The sequence below is a fragment of the Protopterus annectens genome, chromosome 7.part0 (assembly GCF_019279795.1).
Source record: "Protopterus annectens isolate FY-2018-M chromosome 7.part0, PAN1.0, whole genome shotgun sequence".
NCBI lineage: Eukaryota > Metazoa > Chordata > Ceratodontiformes > Protopteridae > Protopterus > Protopterus annectens.
Genome location: NC_056739.1, coordinates 1,165,111,945 through 1,165,129,520, shown reverse-complemented (window position 1 = coordinate 1,165,129,520; position 17,576 = coordinate 1,165,111,945). Strand labels below are relative to the sequence as shown.

At 39.2% G+C, this 17,576-nt stretch overlaps 1 protein-coding gene across 2 annotated transcripts in view; it reads left to right on the top strand.

The window, feature by feature from the left end:
* SEMA7A (semaphorin 7A (John Milton Hagen blood group)) overlaps window positions 1–17,576 on the top strand; it is a 550,369-nt gene that overhangs the window by 290,452 nt on the left and 242,341 nt on the right. For both annotated transcript variants that reach the window (XM_044077757.1, XM_044077756.1), the window contains exon 6: window positions 10,421–10,537. In XM_044077757.1, coding sequence (XP_043933692.1) covers window positions 10,421–10,537 — 117 coding nt within the window. The remainder of the gene's footprint in view (window positions 1–10,420; window positions 10,538–17,576) is intronic.

The window sequence follows — 17,576 nt, the reverse complement described above, 5'->3', positions numbered from 1 at the left end:
TGTTTGCTATGTCAGTCGGTTCAGTGTATTTTGTGCCATTCTGCACTAACTCTGAGCAGATCTGAGAATTGCCACTTAGATTCTTGACATAGCTAAAGAATGCCTTGTGGTTATCTTTGGAGTCCATGGCAATTTTTCTTTCGAAGCTAGCCTTGGATGATTTTATGAGGGAACGTAGTTTCTTGCTGATACTGATCAGGGATGTCTTCCCTTCTTGTGATTTTACTCTTTTCTGTACTAATTTCCTCCTTCTGTTGTATAGCTTGTTTATGTCAGGGGTCCAGCAGACTGGTTTCCTTTTCTTGGAGGAGTGAGTCTTGGTTTTGTTTGGGATAGCATGATCCATGCATTCCTGTAGATGCCCATAGAGTGCATTAGTAAAAGATTTTGCAGCTTGGACAGCATTATCCTTTAGCATGGGGGCTTTGAAACTTCCCACCTCGGTCTTAAGTAACGTGAAGTTTGCTTTTGAAAAGTTTTTCGTGGTGGTTTCTTTGACGTGGTCTGGTGGCAGAATGTGGATATCTAGAGTGATTAGTTTATGGTCAGATCTAACCAATGAGAGGTTGACATCCGGTGTGGAACACCGGTCGCCCATGTTGGTGATGACAAGGTCCAATATGTTGTCACCTCTGGTGGGGGTGTTGACCAGTTGATCCAGGGCGTTTGAGTTTATAAATTCTAGGAAATGTTGGGCAAGGGAGTTTGTACTTGAGTAGTTCTCCCAGTTAATATTTGGGTAATTCAAATCACCCAATATCAGGGTGTTTGGTAGGACCTTTATGTTTCCCTGTGTTTCCAGGAATGCGGAGTGGGGGTCCTGGGACATGGTGGGTGATCTGTAGCAAGCTATAATCTTAATAGCAGTTTTGCCCATAGTTAGTTGCACATGGATGATCTCTGAAGCATCGTGCTGTGCCACTAACCTGGAGGTGTGGGCATCCTTGATGAATATCGATACTCCCCCGCCTTTTGTATTTCGGTCTTGGTTTTGTGGCAGAAATGTATGGTATGAGTTGTAGCCTGGTAGTGCTGGGGTACTCCCTGGAGCCTTAAACCAGGTTTCTGTTACTGCACATATATCAATTTTCTCCATACTGAGGAGTGCCTCGAGTGCATGCATTTTGAGGTTTAGATTTCTGGCATGGAGTAGCATTACCCTCGTTTTTTTGTTACTTGTGCTATTTATGGTGGTGGGTTTGTCTTTTGAGCCTTGCCTAAAAAAGGCACTATGGGGGTGGCAAGAGCCTTGGCCAGTATTCGAAAGCCTAAGGGTGACAGGTGCAAGCCATCTCTAGTGAAGCAGCATGCCTTGTCGAGCATGTCATCCCAGGCTGACAGACACCGGATTCCCTTTGAATGACACCAGAAGCTTAGCCAATTGTTGAAATTGATAATTTTTTCTCTATACCATTGTATTATTCTTGGTGAGGGTAGGATGCAACTCAGGGTCAGGGTCTTATTGGCCTGGGCTACGTGATCAGAGAGCTCCTCCATATTTCTTTTCATGTAGTCCAGGGAGGTACGGCTCTGGTCATTCACACCAACATGGACAATGACAGAGTTATATTTGTACTTGTTCTGGAGTGACCTGAGTGCTTGTGTTATGTGGTGGATCCTGGCACCTGACAGGCAGCTAGCAGTAACCTTCACCTTGTTCAGCCTAGTGAGGGGGATGTCAGTGTGCCTGACTGTAGAGTCACCTATTACTAGTGTGTTGAGTATGTTATTTTGCCTTAAGGGCTGTGATTGCATGGCCCATTGATTTTGTGAAGTATGTGTTTCATGGTTTGTGTTGGGGGATGGAGGTTGCTTGTATGTCTGCTTTGAAGGTCTCTGTTGCTTTTGCAGATTTTTCTTTAGAGCCCCCGAGTATGTTTTCTTGTATTTATGTGTGTTTTTTGCCGGTGCTGGTTTCATAGGTCTATGTGAAACTGGTGGTGTGATGCAAGTAATTCCCTTCTCCTCTTGACTGCCTGGTCCTGTCTTGGGTTGAGAGAGCTTAGCCTCCAGTTTGGCTGTATAATTGCATCTCTCGCATGTATTAGTGTTTGGTGGAAAGAGGAGAGGGTTGTCTGTGTACATGAGGCAATTGTAACATTGCCTCAAAATGCCCAGATTCACCAATTGGACCGGAGAGTACACCTGAAACTGCCCTTTGGACATGCCTGTAGGTACAGTGAACTGTTTTACTGATTGGCTGGTAAGGTTGAATAGAGAGCCTTGTCCTTCTCTATAGTATAGTGGGGTCTAGTGCTAAGGTTTATTAGTGCTAGCTATGTGTTTTGAGCAAGTGCCGGGATGAGAAGTGAATGGTTTGAGTGCTTAAGTTGAAAATTTGTCTAGTTCCAAGGGAAAAATTGAAGAGCAGATTTTGTGGAGCTGGGAATAGTTAAAACCCATGCTAATGTGGGTTTTATAGCAGGGAAATGAAAGAGATAGAAATTAGCCCACAATGGCCAATAAACTGCAAATTTCTGAGCTGAAACCACTCCTCCAGGGACAGATAGGCTGCTCAAAGCTCCCCTCTCTCACAGGTGAACAGAGAAACTTCCTTCTATCCAAGTAAGGTATGGGCAAACACAGAAATTTGTAACACAGCCCTGAATTCAGCACTAACCTGAGAACTGGACTATACTAGCTTAGAAAGGCGGGAAAACAAATATATTTTTTTTTTTTTTTTTTTTTCAGAAAATAAAGCAGATACAGTAAAAAAAAAACACTTTAAATACACAGAAATGGCTATTACACTTGAGTGTGTAGCCTACAACAGTTAAACAGGTAATTTAAACACAAAAATGACTTTGTTAAAGTGCAGGCAGTTGTTGTGGCTTACTGTCATAATTTAAATCCCTAGTAACTGCTGCTCACCCTGCCTATATGTCTTTCATGTTGAAGAACTGTCTTTTAACTTTTTTAGAAACCCTGACATCCACAGGAGTTTAGAGGTATGTCAGCCCACCCGCACACACTTGCATTCACATGTTCATGCACACACAGCCCCCATCCCCACCATGCACTCATGGACACACTCACCCATTCACCCATACCCCATCCATACACACACACACACACTACCTATCCTCTAACTAATCCCCCTAACTGCAACCATCCGGCATGGCTGTTTACAGGTAATATGCCCTCCACAGACACCTCCCACATCCCTCTCAGTGCTCCCTGATTTTACAGAACCTCTTGATTTTGCCTCTTATATGTAGCCTGTTACCCCCCCACGAGCGTGCGCGTGCACACACACACACACACACACACACACACACACACACACACACACACACACACACACACACACACACACACACACACACACACAGTTCCCTGAAGCCACTAATTCCCCCTGCATGCAATCACATATGGAGCCTCACACATACACATACACAGAAACAGCTCCCAATACTACCTGTCCACCCCCACCACTACCTGTCCACTAAACTGCCTGGCACCTACCTCTAATGCAGTCTTACCCAGTGGAAGTAACTTCTGGCTAAGTTAATTAATTCAGCCGGCCAAGCTAAATTACATAGCTGAATGATTATCTTTAATCACCACAAATCTCTTCTCTTTTCCCACAGTTGCTGTGACCTGCTTCACTTCCCGCCTTAATGCATCTTCTGACTAACTTGATGGTAGCTGAAATTACTTAAGAGTGTATTGTTCACCTCCATCACCACTTGCTGTTTAAGTACCTATAATAACCATTATTTTCATGTTTGCTTTGTTTTGCAGTAAACATACAGTTGCTGCACTCTGCAGCTTCAGTCTGTTTACTTGCAAAGTAAATAAACTGAAATAAGACTAGAATATGATATATATGAACCTATGAAATAAAATACATTAGAAAAGAAACACTTGGTATTAAGTCATTCTAGCATGTCACTGGGTAACATTTTCTGAAACACAATCAAGGTGACAGTTTTCCCTTCCATCAGATGGGAGATTAGAATGCTGTAGCATAATCCCACCTGGGACCTTCATGCCCTCTCCATCATTCAGATGAATTTGCTGGAGAGGTGTACACTGCAATGTGCAATCCTTAGCCAAGTCGGCTGTATCCTTACACATTTAAGTGGAGATGTAATGCCACTGAATTTTAAATACTCATTATCAAAAGCCATATTGCACAGGAATCTCTGTACTCATCAATGTCCTGTTACTATATAAAGCTGATAGTTATTACATTCTTGCTGTCACACTTATGAATGACTTCAGAAGTGCCCCATCAGGTATACACAGGCATATTACAATCTGTCCCTTGCATGTTTCCTGTTTATCTCCACATGCCTGTATATTCTTACTAGAAATGTATTTACAACCGTAAACAAATATCCTTCTGTAATGCACTTAGTGTATTTCCTGAAAAATAAAGTTAACCTTGCTGAATGAAAAAAACAAAACAAAAATCATCCTCCGTAGATTTATTAACAACCTGTGAAAGTCTAAAACTGTCTCATAACTAAACCTGTACCTCACTAAATATAAATACAGTTCAGCTAACTAGTGCACAGGTGAGAAATATTATGCCCCTGCCTGTTAATTTTCTGCAGAAAATATGAGAGGAGATAGAAGCCAAACTCAGAAGCTGACTTACATTTCATATCTTAATTTCTTATTATCCCATCCAAGTGGTCACAAGCCACATCTCAGGAACAGGAAAGCACCTGCAAGCTGATGGTGTAAAATAAAGTGAGTATCAAACCCAGATGATGATGAGATACCCTGACAACTTTTATGAAGCGAATCACATCATTAACATATAAACAGACTAAAGCAAACCTGCTGTTGTGAGAGCCGCTGAAAAGATTAACTGTTGCTTTTTGCTGCACTTCTTGCACCAAGAAAGACTGACTTGTCTTTTTGTCTGTGTTAGCTATAGTCTGTTAGCAGCCAAATAAAATCAGTAAAGGCCAAAGTTAGACAGACTAGCAGAATTTCAACAGAAACTACCTTAGGATGACTCCTGCTTTTGTGGATTTTTAACACATCAGGCTTTCTCTTCTTTCTTCTTTAATATTAAAAATAATTTAATGGTACAATACACTAATATAAGGACCCTTATTACAACATTACATCAGGGCCCCCCAAGATCCCAGACAGTGCCAGATCACTTTGATGACATGGATTCCATTTCACTCTTTGTGCCTTCAACAAAATACATGGGAGTAATGCTGCAGCAGTCCTGAAGTAGAAAACATCTTTATATAGAAATCTGTGCAATAATTTTTTCTGCGTTTGGAAATGATATACAAACTCAGCATTTTAGCTAATGCCATCTGCGCACATTAAAATATTAAACTGAAACCCCATCTCAGCAATCGAATCACTCACTCACTGTAAATTAATTAAATAGCAGAAGTCATTCATGCTCTCCTGTGTAAAGAGAGTCTTTCTAAATCATTTTTACCAAGTAATGACCCTTATGAACATCAGGTGTTTCAGCTAAGCCAAGGCTTTATTGGCTTGAAATTGTCCATTAAAATGACGAAACAAGTCATGGGCATTCAGAATCGCCAATTAGCTGAAACACCTGATGTTCATAAGGGTCGTGTGCATATGTCCCATGTGCCTCTGATACAAGAGGTTTGGGAGGTCACTCAGTGGATGTTCTAGCTTTGCTGTAGTTCATTTTGCTTTTACTGATTGTTTTTTCAGTGACCTTCTCACTTATTGTTTTAACCTCTAAAAGGAACAAATATGCCAGTGGGATACTATAAGGGGAGATTATGGGCAAATCTTAAGGTGGGAGGGGGAAAGATATTTAAAAATGTCAAAGCTAATGCTTACCAACCGGTATTATGATTATATAAAACAGTTGAAATTTATGTCCTGTCATGTCAAGTGCACTAGATAAAACCTGGAAAGATGTATGCATTAAAAAGTGAAGTTAGTAGAGAGAACAGTATGAGGTTTTGAGTGGAAAATGAAGGTTGTTGGTTTCCTCATTTTCTCTCTGTTTTAGATGAGTATCGAAGAGTGTTTCCTGTGATAAAATGAGGAAGAGGACTATCCATATTGTTAAGGGAACTATTTATTCTTTTGTTGACATAGTGTCAAATATGTTTTGCTTTATCTTTCTACACTGAAGCTTGTTTAGTGTTTGCATCCTGTGAGGTGTTTGCCACATTCCAGAAATCAAAGCAATATTTAGCTTTAAGATTTTCATTTTTATAGATGTGAAATCCAAATATATGTCCTTTTGATAAATTCTGCTACAAGCTGTACCTGTATATCTAACCCCCCCCCCCCCCCAATGATTCCCCTTCAGTTTATCTAGAAACATTTGTGAATACTTGACTTCATTTTGTACTTGCTGCATTCTGGGACTATAAATGACTATACAGCACCCACTACCTGGGTAAATCTGTCAAAGTAACCTTGGGCATCTTACTGTAAATAATTAATTTTATGCTCCCCAGAACCTTCAGTAGCTTTTCTTTCTTTCTGTATGCTTTGAAATGAGCTGTTAAATAAATGTACTTTTATATGTGTGTATGCTTCAGAACCCAAGTGTCTTTGTACTCTTTCTCAAGGACTTCAGCATCACTCTCAACACCTTTCAAATCATTTTCACTTACTGATCTTGTCGGGTGCCAAGTTAGTGTAGCTTTTGTTTTTTGTGTTATCTACTCTGATGCTGCAAATAAATGATTTGCACAAAGTTCTTAGGTTTCCTGAGCCTTTTTATTGAAATGCCTGTGTATAGGCATGCAGTAAGCAATTCTCCACTTAATCAGTTCTTTTCCCCCTCCTACAAAACATTAAAAAACACCCCGATGGATTGGGAATTTGTTTAAGGACCCAAATGAAAATGTTAGCCACTTTTAGAAGAGTTGCTTTTTTATGATGGTTGCTGGTCGCCATTCTGTTGTCTGAAACTGGAGAATAAGACCATCAGGCAACAAAGTCTGTTCTTGGTGTTTGGCTGACAGCAAACACAACTTTTGGACTACCTTTATTTATGTTACATTAAATACATGCATTCCAGAAACTGATAAATGCCTGAGTCACATTACCCCAGCCATTCAATCTTCTTCTTTCGGCTGTTTCTGTTAGGGGTCACCACAGTGAATCATCTGTTTCCATTTCTTCCTGTCCTCTGTATCTTGCTGTGTCACACCAACCACCTGCATGTCCTCTCTCACCACAACCATAGACCTTATCTTAGGCCTTCCTCTTTTTTTCTCCTCTTACCTGGCAGCTCTATCCTTAACATCCTTTTCCCAATATACCCAGCATCCCTCCTCAGAACATGTCCAAACCAATGCAATATCACCTCTCTGGCTTTATCTCCAAACCATCCAACCTGAGCTGACCCTCTAATATACTGATTCCTAATCCTGTCCAAGCTCATCACACTCAATGCAAATCTTAACATCTTTAACTCTGCCACCTCCAGCTCTGACTCCTGCCTTTTTGTCAATGCCCCCATCTCCAACCCATATAACATAGCTGCAAAACGAGAAAAAACTATTCTTACACTGTTAAAGGATACCGATGGAAAAATAAAAATAAAGCGGAATAAACCTTTGGTAAATCACCATGGCAAAAATTCCAATGTGAAAATGTAGATAAAAAATGAAGTGTTATTGTAGAACAAACAGGTAAGGTATTCACGATCTGAAGAAGGATAGTTGCCAAAAGTGCTTATCGGATTTGAAAGGACTTATTTTATTGTTTTACCTTACCTGTTTGTTCTACAATAAAACTTTGTTTTTTATCTACATTTTCACATTGGAATTTTTGCCATGGTGGTTTACCGAAGGTTTATTCCACCATATAACATAGCTGGTCTCACTACACTCTTGTATACCTTCCCTTTCACTCTTACTGGTACCTGTCTGTCACAAATCACTCCTGACACTCTTCTCTACCCACTCCACCCTGCCTGTACTCTCTTCTTCACCTCTCTTCCACACTCACCATTACTCTGAAATGTTGATCCCAATTACTTAAACTCATCCACTTTCGCCATCTCTACTCCCTGCATCCTCACCATTCTTCTATCCTCCCTCTCATCCCACACACATATATTCTGTCTTAGTCCTGCTGACCTTCATTCCTCTTCTCTCTAGAGCATATCTCCACCTCTCCAGGGTCTCTTCAACCTGTTCCCTACTCTCACTATGGATCACAATGTAATCCACAAACATCATAGTCCATGGGGACTCCTGTCTGATCTCGTCTGTCAATCTGTCCATCACCATTGTAAACGAGAAAGGGCTCAGAGCTGATCCTTGATATAATCCCACCTCCACCTTAAATGCATCTGTCACTCCTACTGCAGACCTTACCACTGTCACACTGACCTCATGCATATCCTGTACCACTCTTACATACTTCTCTGCCACTCCCGACTTCCTTATACCATACCACAACTTCTATCTAGGCACCCTGATGCTTTCTCCAAGTCCACAAAGACACAATGCAACTCCTTCTGACCTTCTCTATACTTCTTCATCCACACTCTCAGAGCAAACATCGCATCTCTAGTGCTCCTTCCTGGCATGAAACCATACTGCTGATCACTAATCATCACGTCCCTTCTTAACCTGGCTTCCACTACTTTTTCCCATAACTTCATGCTGTAACTGACAAATTTTATCCCTCTGTAGTTACTACAGCTCTGCATATCACACTTATTCTTAAAAATCAGTACCAAAACACTCCTTCTCCACTCCTCAGGCATCCTCTCATTTTCCAAGATTTCATTAAACAATCTGGTTAAAAACTCCACTGCCATCTCTCCTAAACACCTCCACATTATATATTATTGAAAAATAAGGAAAAAAAATCTGCCATTGAAGTGTTTGGAATCAGACCATGAATAATTGACAGATGTATTACTTACTGAGTAAAGGAAATTTAACTCTTTTACTTTTTCTGTCAGACACATCCATTTTCTGTAATATGTCTGTTTTAATGGGTTGTCACTCTGCCTTGTTGTAGCCCTTCAAGATGTATTCAAAGCCCCGTGATTATGCTCCAAGATTGGAAATATAGATAAACTTGTTAAGTGCTACTGTTAACATGAGACCTGATTGTAACAACACTTTCAAAGGTGTGTAACAAATTTTACACACTCCCTAAGTGCCGTGACAGTCAGGTAAAAGGGAAGGGATGTTTCCTCAGTCCCTGAATGTCCGTCCTACTATGCCCATTGAAGTTTACAGATGTTAACTGTATACTTGTAGGTAACTTATTTAAATTAAGGCACTGTTCAAAAAATGTCCCTGATTTTTTTTCCTTACTTGCTGTCTATGCAACAGTAATCTCTAAGTGCTTTACTGGCGTACAAATCCAATAAAATACTCTTTCTTTTTGTAACAAGAGGTACATGGAGTAGATAAAACTCCACGAATTACAAAAAGTTCTGATCAGGTCTTAAAAATCATAAACTGTCATTATGTATTCTCAACATGGACGCCAAGATTCACCTGTGGAAGTTCGCTCTCAAGATGAATTTCTTGGCATCCATGTTTCAAACACATAATGTAGAAGATTATAATCGGTTCACCAATTGTAACCTGCTTATTATGTGTTTGAGACACTGATGCCAAGAAGTTCACCTTGAGAGACAACCGATCTTAGTTATTTGCAGTGCACAGAGTGTTACACTCACTTTTAATACCTTTCAACTGGCTGGATTTTCGCAGGATGTCCAGCTTATTGCTTTATATTTTTGGTCTATTCCTCATAGAATTTGTGTTTTTTGGACAAACCAGTAATGATTGATAAGTAATGACATACATTTGAGTTTCAGAATTTGTATCCTTCGAGAAATGGATGCTACTACATCCTGTTATTCTAGCAAGTGAATTTGTTTGAGAGGTTGAAGACACTCTAGCATTACAGATAGCAGGCAGAAACAAATCTTTTATTTCTGCTACTGTCTTTTGCTGGTCACTACAGGCAGATTTTGCACACAACTGCTTGACCTGACCTTAACAACATAAGCAAGGGGTGCTTAACATTTGTTAAGGTCAGGTCATGGGCCACTCTGCCATTTAATGAGTTTGTCTTTTTCTGAAAATTGGAGTTTAATCAGTGCACTCCATGCACTGCAATGTGGTTATGATTGAAGACCCGATCATACCCCTTTTATACTGTGAAATGTTTTCATTTTTGTAACACTTACTTCTAAGCAGTATAAGAAATGAATTGCAAAGTTAATGGTTGTCTGTTTTCCTTTTGATACCGTTTTGGCCAGTAACGGTGTGCTCTTTTTGTGTGTCATTTGTGAATAATAAGCTTAAAAGAGAACTTTGACATTAAAAAGTGCAGTGGCATAGAACATTTGTTGTTTCTTTATGTTTCTGGTTTATTGCTTTATAAAATGTTTTGCTTGAAAGTATGTTCTAAGTGTATTTTATTTGCTTAAAAACAAAAATATTTTGTTTCATTAAAGATGGTGATATCTACTCCACTGCTTCAACATTTTTTAAAAATGGATTTGAACGGTTTCGCAGAGCTTTTGGCAAAAGAGAGCAACTTTATACAAATTCAGATGAAAAGTGGATGGCCAGTAAGTACAATATACCTATCTAAATGATAACAGTAGTTTTAAAATAAGCATATCAAGAGCAGCATAATTTCTGTGTAGTATAAAATGTATGTATTTTGAGTAGTGATGTTAATATTTGATAAATTAAAGAAATATATTAATAATAACAAAATGAGTTATGGAATAAGATCCCAGTTAACAAGCTGTAGCTCATTTGCAGTATGCCATTTTCATACATATGCCAAAAGTGTTTGGCTGATAACTCTTTTTATTTATCTTGCTTTTGGGCTGCAGCAGTGCTTGGACCATCAGCAGTGCACTCACCCCCCTCTACCTTTTCTTTTGACTTATAAGTTTGGATTGCACCTGGATAGATGCCAGCCCCAAAAGAAGCAGGAGCATGGAAACAGAGTACCTGCATTTTATAGCATGTGCAAGGAAATCAGGATTAGTCTGTGAGTGAGATTATCCTTCACATATGCTGGGATTTTTGCATGTTATGCCTTCAACTTTCTATTTGTTGGTTAGTAAGCAGGCTCAGATGCATGCTGTGTTGAGTCATGGCTAGTGTGTGCTTTTTTGGGCAACCATGCATGTCTTGCTGGGCTCATGTTTCTGTGTCACAATAAATATAAACCATGCTTCAAAGACTTCCCCTCTCACATTGCTGCTATGTTAGTACTTAATTCCTTTCCTAAACATGAGTGTGACAGCACTAGCTTCTCAATTCTACCAGCACCCCCCCCCCAATGTTTCATTTACTCCCCAGGATGCTGTTCAACCCTGTGTCATCGAGACCACAGTCAGGGCCTTATTCATTTGAACAGCACACTGATATTTTGAATATACAAACGAGAACACTGAGAATTCAGTTTTGTTAACTACACCAGACACTGAGTGTTCATACAGTTTGAGAAATAATAGCAGTTTAATGTAGTGGTTTACTTGCCTGATGGAAGTTGGAACATGAAGGATCTTGTTTCTTGAGGCTAGTAGTAGTAGCACTTTTCCACCTGCCAGCGGTTCCTGGTGTTTTTTTTGAAGATCTTTTGCTTCTGTTTGTGGTTGCTTTCCTCTTGAAAATGATTATGGTGCATATAGTCTCCAGCTCACACAGTATTTGGCCTCCAAGAGAGATTGTAGATTAGAGAACTTCATCTGACACTTTTTAAGGAATATTTTCCATGGGGATTGAAACTTTTGTGAACTTACAGAAAGCCTTAAGAACTCTATGAGGGTATGAACCAATGGAACATTAGAAAAGCATGGGGATGTTTCAGAAGAATGATGGAGAAGATGCTGCATTAGATATTCAAGAGAGTTTGGAGACCAGCTTTGAACAAATTAAAGGTTTTCATGAGGCGTGAGAATCAAGAAGTGTCCCTTCTTAAGAATTCCTTATTACTGTCTATCATCATCAAATCCACTGAGACATAAAAGCAGTTAAAGGCAAGACATTTATCGTTCAGAATATAATAGAAGCTATACTTTCACCACACCAGTCATTTTTTTTTGTTATAATGGCAGCTAGCTGAGATTAGACATAATGTGAATCTCAATCATGTCTAACATGGTAGACTACTAACTTAAGGACATGAAAACAAGGCAATGGTCAGCTCATATGGCATCTTCTGGAACATTCCTTTCAATCATAATTCATATTCCTAAACTGACAGCAAAATCATTTAGTACTTTCTTAGATAGTTACAACTTGGAAAGTTCTCATCTCTGAATAGTTCCTCATGATTTTGTCTATACTTTTCCTTTGGACAAGCAATACTGTATTCATTACAAAACTTGTAATAAAGCAAGAACAAAATACAATGGCCTACTGTTCATGTGTCTGATTGCTTCTGTTAGGTAAGCAATATTTCTTTGTCCATAGCAATATAGAATTATGAATTCCACCAAAACTTGCAACATACAGCTGCCATACCCATGTCCCACAGAATGCAAGCATGTTTTCCTGCTTACCCAGGAGTAGTTCAGAAATACAAAAAAATTATTTTGACAGTTGTTATGACACTTATTTTAGCATTTCTCTCTCCACCATATCCTGTCTTTAGGAACTCTATAAATCAGCAGAATGCAGTGAATAGCATAATGAAGTAGGCTGGAATTTGCATGTTTCTGTTGTAGCGGGCACTTATTGGACTATTATATCTAGTGTGGTAGCATTCATTAGAAATGTATATTTCCAAAGGTTATTGCAGTTAAATAAATAAAAAGTATTTTCTTACTTGAACCAAGTGGAATTAGACTATTTATGTTCCTGAATTTGCAGAATTTGTAGTGATAAGGTAAGAGAAAGTTGCATGGAATGGTGTGTGTCTCCAGTAGTTGGAAAGCTACAATGACGTTTTTTATATGGCAGATAAAGATGAGTCCTTCAAGCAGTTATTGACACAAGTATAGTGATATATTTACTATTTTTTATTTACTGAAGTCATTTTAGATTAGTCAGTAGGTAGAAGTGTTGCTTCTTTTTTGAAACTGTTCTGACACAAGATGGTAATTCATACTGCAAGGTTATGGTTATATTTTTTGATATGGAACTTAGAATGCTAATGAGTGTTCATTGAACATATATATCATTAAGTTATGATGGATTTATTATAATCTGTTCTTTTCCATTAAATTAAGTAGTCAGGCATGATGAGTTTGGGTTGTAATAATTAAATATACTCTAATGATTAAAATGATTTATAGTTATATGTTTGGATTACAGAGTTATAATGATAGGCTTCCATAGGATCATAGAATTATAGGATCATAGGATCATAGGAAGTTACTAGGCTATTGACACTGAGGCCCTTATAAGCCTAGCCAAGAGTTTAGGCCATGCATAGACAAATCAGCACTCAATGGCCCTGTCCAGCAGGGACACGGGTGGAATCCCAGGATGTATTTTCTATTTCCCATATAGTTATCAAGGTTGCACTTAAATGGGTAAAGAGGTACTCTACTTGATGTGGAGGGGGGAGTCTATTCCATAGATGGGGGAGTCTCTGGGATGCAAATCTTTCCTGCCAGCAAGTCCTATTGATGTCACAGACCAGGTTGAGGCCATGTGTGCAGTTTACTTGAGTGGAGCTTGACTTCTGGATTTGCAACAGTCCCGTGAAGGCGGGGTCTGAGATTGCCTTGTATGCCAGACAGAGGTCATCTCCGAGGAGTCTGTATGAAACATAGTAGAGGGATAGGGCTTTTAACCTATCTGTGTATGGTAAATATTTGAGACCCTGGATTCTCCTGGTGAGGAACTATGTAGTCTTTCCAACTGCTGAATGTGCATTGCGAGGTTCATGCCAAATGGGGCACTGTACTCAATAATGGGCCTTATAAGGGAAGAATACAAGGATGTTATGACCTCCTTGTCCCCGGATGAGATACCCTTACTTATGAGGTGGACCATGTAGAAAGCTTTCCATACAATGGAAGCAACATGGTGGTCGAAAGTCAGGCTGCTATTAATCTAGATGCCCAAATCCCTGGCGACTGACTGAGTGCTTAGAACATTGTTATTAATGTGATAATTTGTGTGGACATCTCTCTCCACAAAGGGGGTGATGATGCATTTTTTGTATTCAGCTTGAGGCCATGTTTCTGGCACCAGTCATTTGTTTTGGTGAGAACCTCTTGGAGAATGTCCACATCACTAGGAGAATTGATGATAGCTCCAAAAAATCTGCAAATCTGGTTAGCCATAGCCCACTGGTTTTGGCCTGTACCTCAGAAAAGTATATCCCAAATAACAGAGGCCCCAAGGCTGAACCCTGGAGTATGCCACTCATTACAGTTCTACTGCTTGAGGTGGCTTCCCCTATTTTGACTAGGTGGGTTCTATCAGTGAACCAGTTGGCTACCCATTTGGTCACATACAGATTGATGCCTAGTTGAGAGAGTTTATCTATTATGCCTGAGTGGGGAATAGTGTTAAAAGCTTTGGCCAGGTCAAGGTAGGTGGTGTGCACTGTCTTCCCCTCATTCATGGCTTTGGTGACGGTCTCAAAAAAGACGACCAAATTTAACAGGCATGACCTCCCCATGACGAAGCCAAACTGTGTGGGATTGAGTGTTTCGAGGTTGTCAATGTCCTTGTTAGTGAGGTCCATGATAATCTGTTCCATGGCCTTGCAGATCAGACTAGTTAGACTGATGGGTCTATAATTTACTGGATCAGTGGATGCTCCACCTTTGTGTAAAGGGATGACAATGGCTGTCCCCCACTCAGCTGGGACAAAAACCGGTACTCAGGCTTTGGCTGAATAGGGCACCTAATGGTGCTGCAGGTTCCTGCCTGAGTTCATGTAGGATGCAGCCTGGGATGTTATCAGGTCCCATGGAGGCTGTATTTTTTGCCTTTGAGAGGGAAGTGATGACCTGATACCTAGATATAAGGGGAAGGGGGCAGGTACTGGGAATGTCCTGATTTACTGATTGGGGGGGAGCAGAGGGGTGAAATTTTCACTGAATCTGTCAGCCAGCAAGTTTGCTATATTTACGACATTTGTATATGTGGTTTCCTTGACCACCAGTTCTGAACAGATTTGGGTGATACCTTTGAGATTATGAACATATGTGAAGAAGTCCTTATGATTGTCTCTAGTAGATGTGGCCAATTTGGACTCTAAGTTTGCTTTGGAGGATTTCACTAGTGCTCTTATTTCCTTGTTTAGGCTAAGGAGAGATTGCTTTCAATTGGGCACCTGCTCCTTCTTGGTCCTGGACAGCACTTTTTTCTTTTGTTATAGAATTTATTTATTGCAGATTCCACCAGATAGGTTTACACTTCCTTGCGGAAGATGATTTAGTCCTGTCAGATATTCCTGATTCCATGCATCTATATAAATGTTCATATAGTAATTTGGTATAGTTTTGGACACTGGTGCCAGTTCCTAGAGAGGGGGAGGGGCTGTGAAGCTGTTTATACCATTCCTCAGGAGGCTGTAATCAGCTTTGGAGAAGTTTTTTTTGATTGACCCAAATGACAAGGAAGGGACTGGGGGATTATGTGAGGCAACTAGTGCAACTTCATTTATCTATCTATCTATTTAATTAATGTATTTATTTATTTAGTTATCCGATAACCTTACAGGCGTTTAGTCTACCTTTCAGGCTGCACTGCATGAAGTAAATATGATGGTCTTACATATAAGTTTACTCACGATGGCTGTCAGTCAAAATGTTCTGTAAATAATTTTGAGATGTTGACAGCTCCCTAAGGATATAAAAACAAAATGTTTTAAGCTCCTAAGGACTGATGAAATATTAAACCTTTTTTTTTTGCTTGAAGGACCTTAGTGTTTCACTACAGTTAACAGTTTATGCTTGGTACTGTATTATGAAGGTTGATAAATAGAATACAAATGAATTATCAAGCCATGTAAGAGAAGCATATTATATAACGAAGATTGAACCTTGGATTGTAGCTCAATAATACGCAGATTTGAATTAACAGGCGCATGATGCATTGATGAAGGACATTGGCAATGGAAAGCAACATCCATAGGTCAAGACACAGAGGCTTGGTTTAGATGGTTCCCAAACAATGCATAATGGAATTACCGGCTATAGTACTGGATGCTAAAGGCTGATAGGCAGGTGTGAAGAGCTATATATGTGCTTGAAATATTACTATTTATAGTGTATTATGTACCACCAGGTATTCCACAAAAGGATTTCTGTCAGAATGATGAGGGCTTGCTTGCTTTTGAAAAGGTATTCAGTATATCTAGGGGAATGGAAGACTATAATAAGTATATCACATTTTAAAGGTAGGCTCTAAATATACTGTATATCATTATTTTGGGCAATGTGTGGATAATTAATTAATGTAATAGCTTTGCCTGTTTTTTTTTTATATAAAATCAGAATCAGCTCACATACCTTTTATTCAGATAGATATAAATCAAGATTCCCCCGTCTCTCTCTCTCTCTCGCTATATATATATATATTCAATAAAGCGTACAGTAAGTGTACATGATGTATTCAAGAACATTCTTATCACTTTTTTTGTGCTTTCTAATCACTCAGAAAGATTACATTAAGTGTACATGTAGTCTACACTTTCTGGTAACCTTTATGAATCCCTGTCAATATTTAAAGCTGCAAGAATATCAATAGGAAAAGTAAAATTAGGAGGAAGAAGGTGTGCGTTATGTCTGTGTTGCCTGTTCACTCAGAACAGTATACTTAGAGTAGGCATTATTGAATTCTGGGGATATAAAGTATGGAGCACACTTATTTGTTTAAAATAATAAATATTCACCTCACTGTAGTATCTGATCATGCACCTTTGGAGTATGTATTATATACAGGGTCTATATCAAAATTCCGAAGAGGTACGCCAAATGTGAAAACATCGAACCCAAAATATTGAATGGTGAAAATAGTGAAGCCCTGGAACATCGAAATCTTACCTAGGAAAAGATTTTGGTGGGCTGCTCTGTGGCTTCGCTATTTCCTCCACTGTGGTGTGAGAGTTACGGACCTTAGGGTTAGGGTGCAGATTAAGGTAAGTGAATAGTTAGTAATGTATGTATGGTTTAGTGCAGGGTTGTGTTTTGTTAACTGTATGTGTGTGTATTAGTTTTTGTATAGATTTGTAGGGTATGTGTGTGATAGTTATGGACCTTAGGGTTAGGGTGCAGGTTAAGGTAAGTGGATAGTTAATAATGTATGTGTGGTTTAGTGTGGGGTTGGGTTTTGTTAAATGTATATGTGTGGTTTGTTTATTTTGGTGTGCCTGTGTTGGGTGTATGTTTCACGGAACAGCGAATTTTTTTCCTGGGAAAAAAGTTGCTATTCTGAACGTTCAATGTTTTCAATATTCGAAATTCCAAGTTTGAACATATGGTGTTTGACATTTTGGAATTTCGAATATATGATATAGACCCTATATACATTAGTGCCTTCTTTTCTAAAAAAAAATTTCCATTTTCCCAAATTTTATCTTGAACAAGAGACATTTGTTAATTGGTGTAAACAACTGAACGGGCTCTTTTTTTAAGAACAAGTTGAAAATCAAGATAAAGGTACATACAAACACAATGGTAA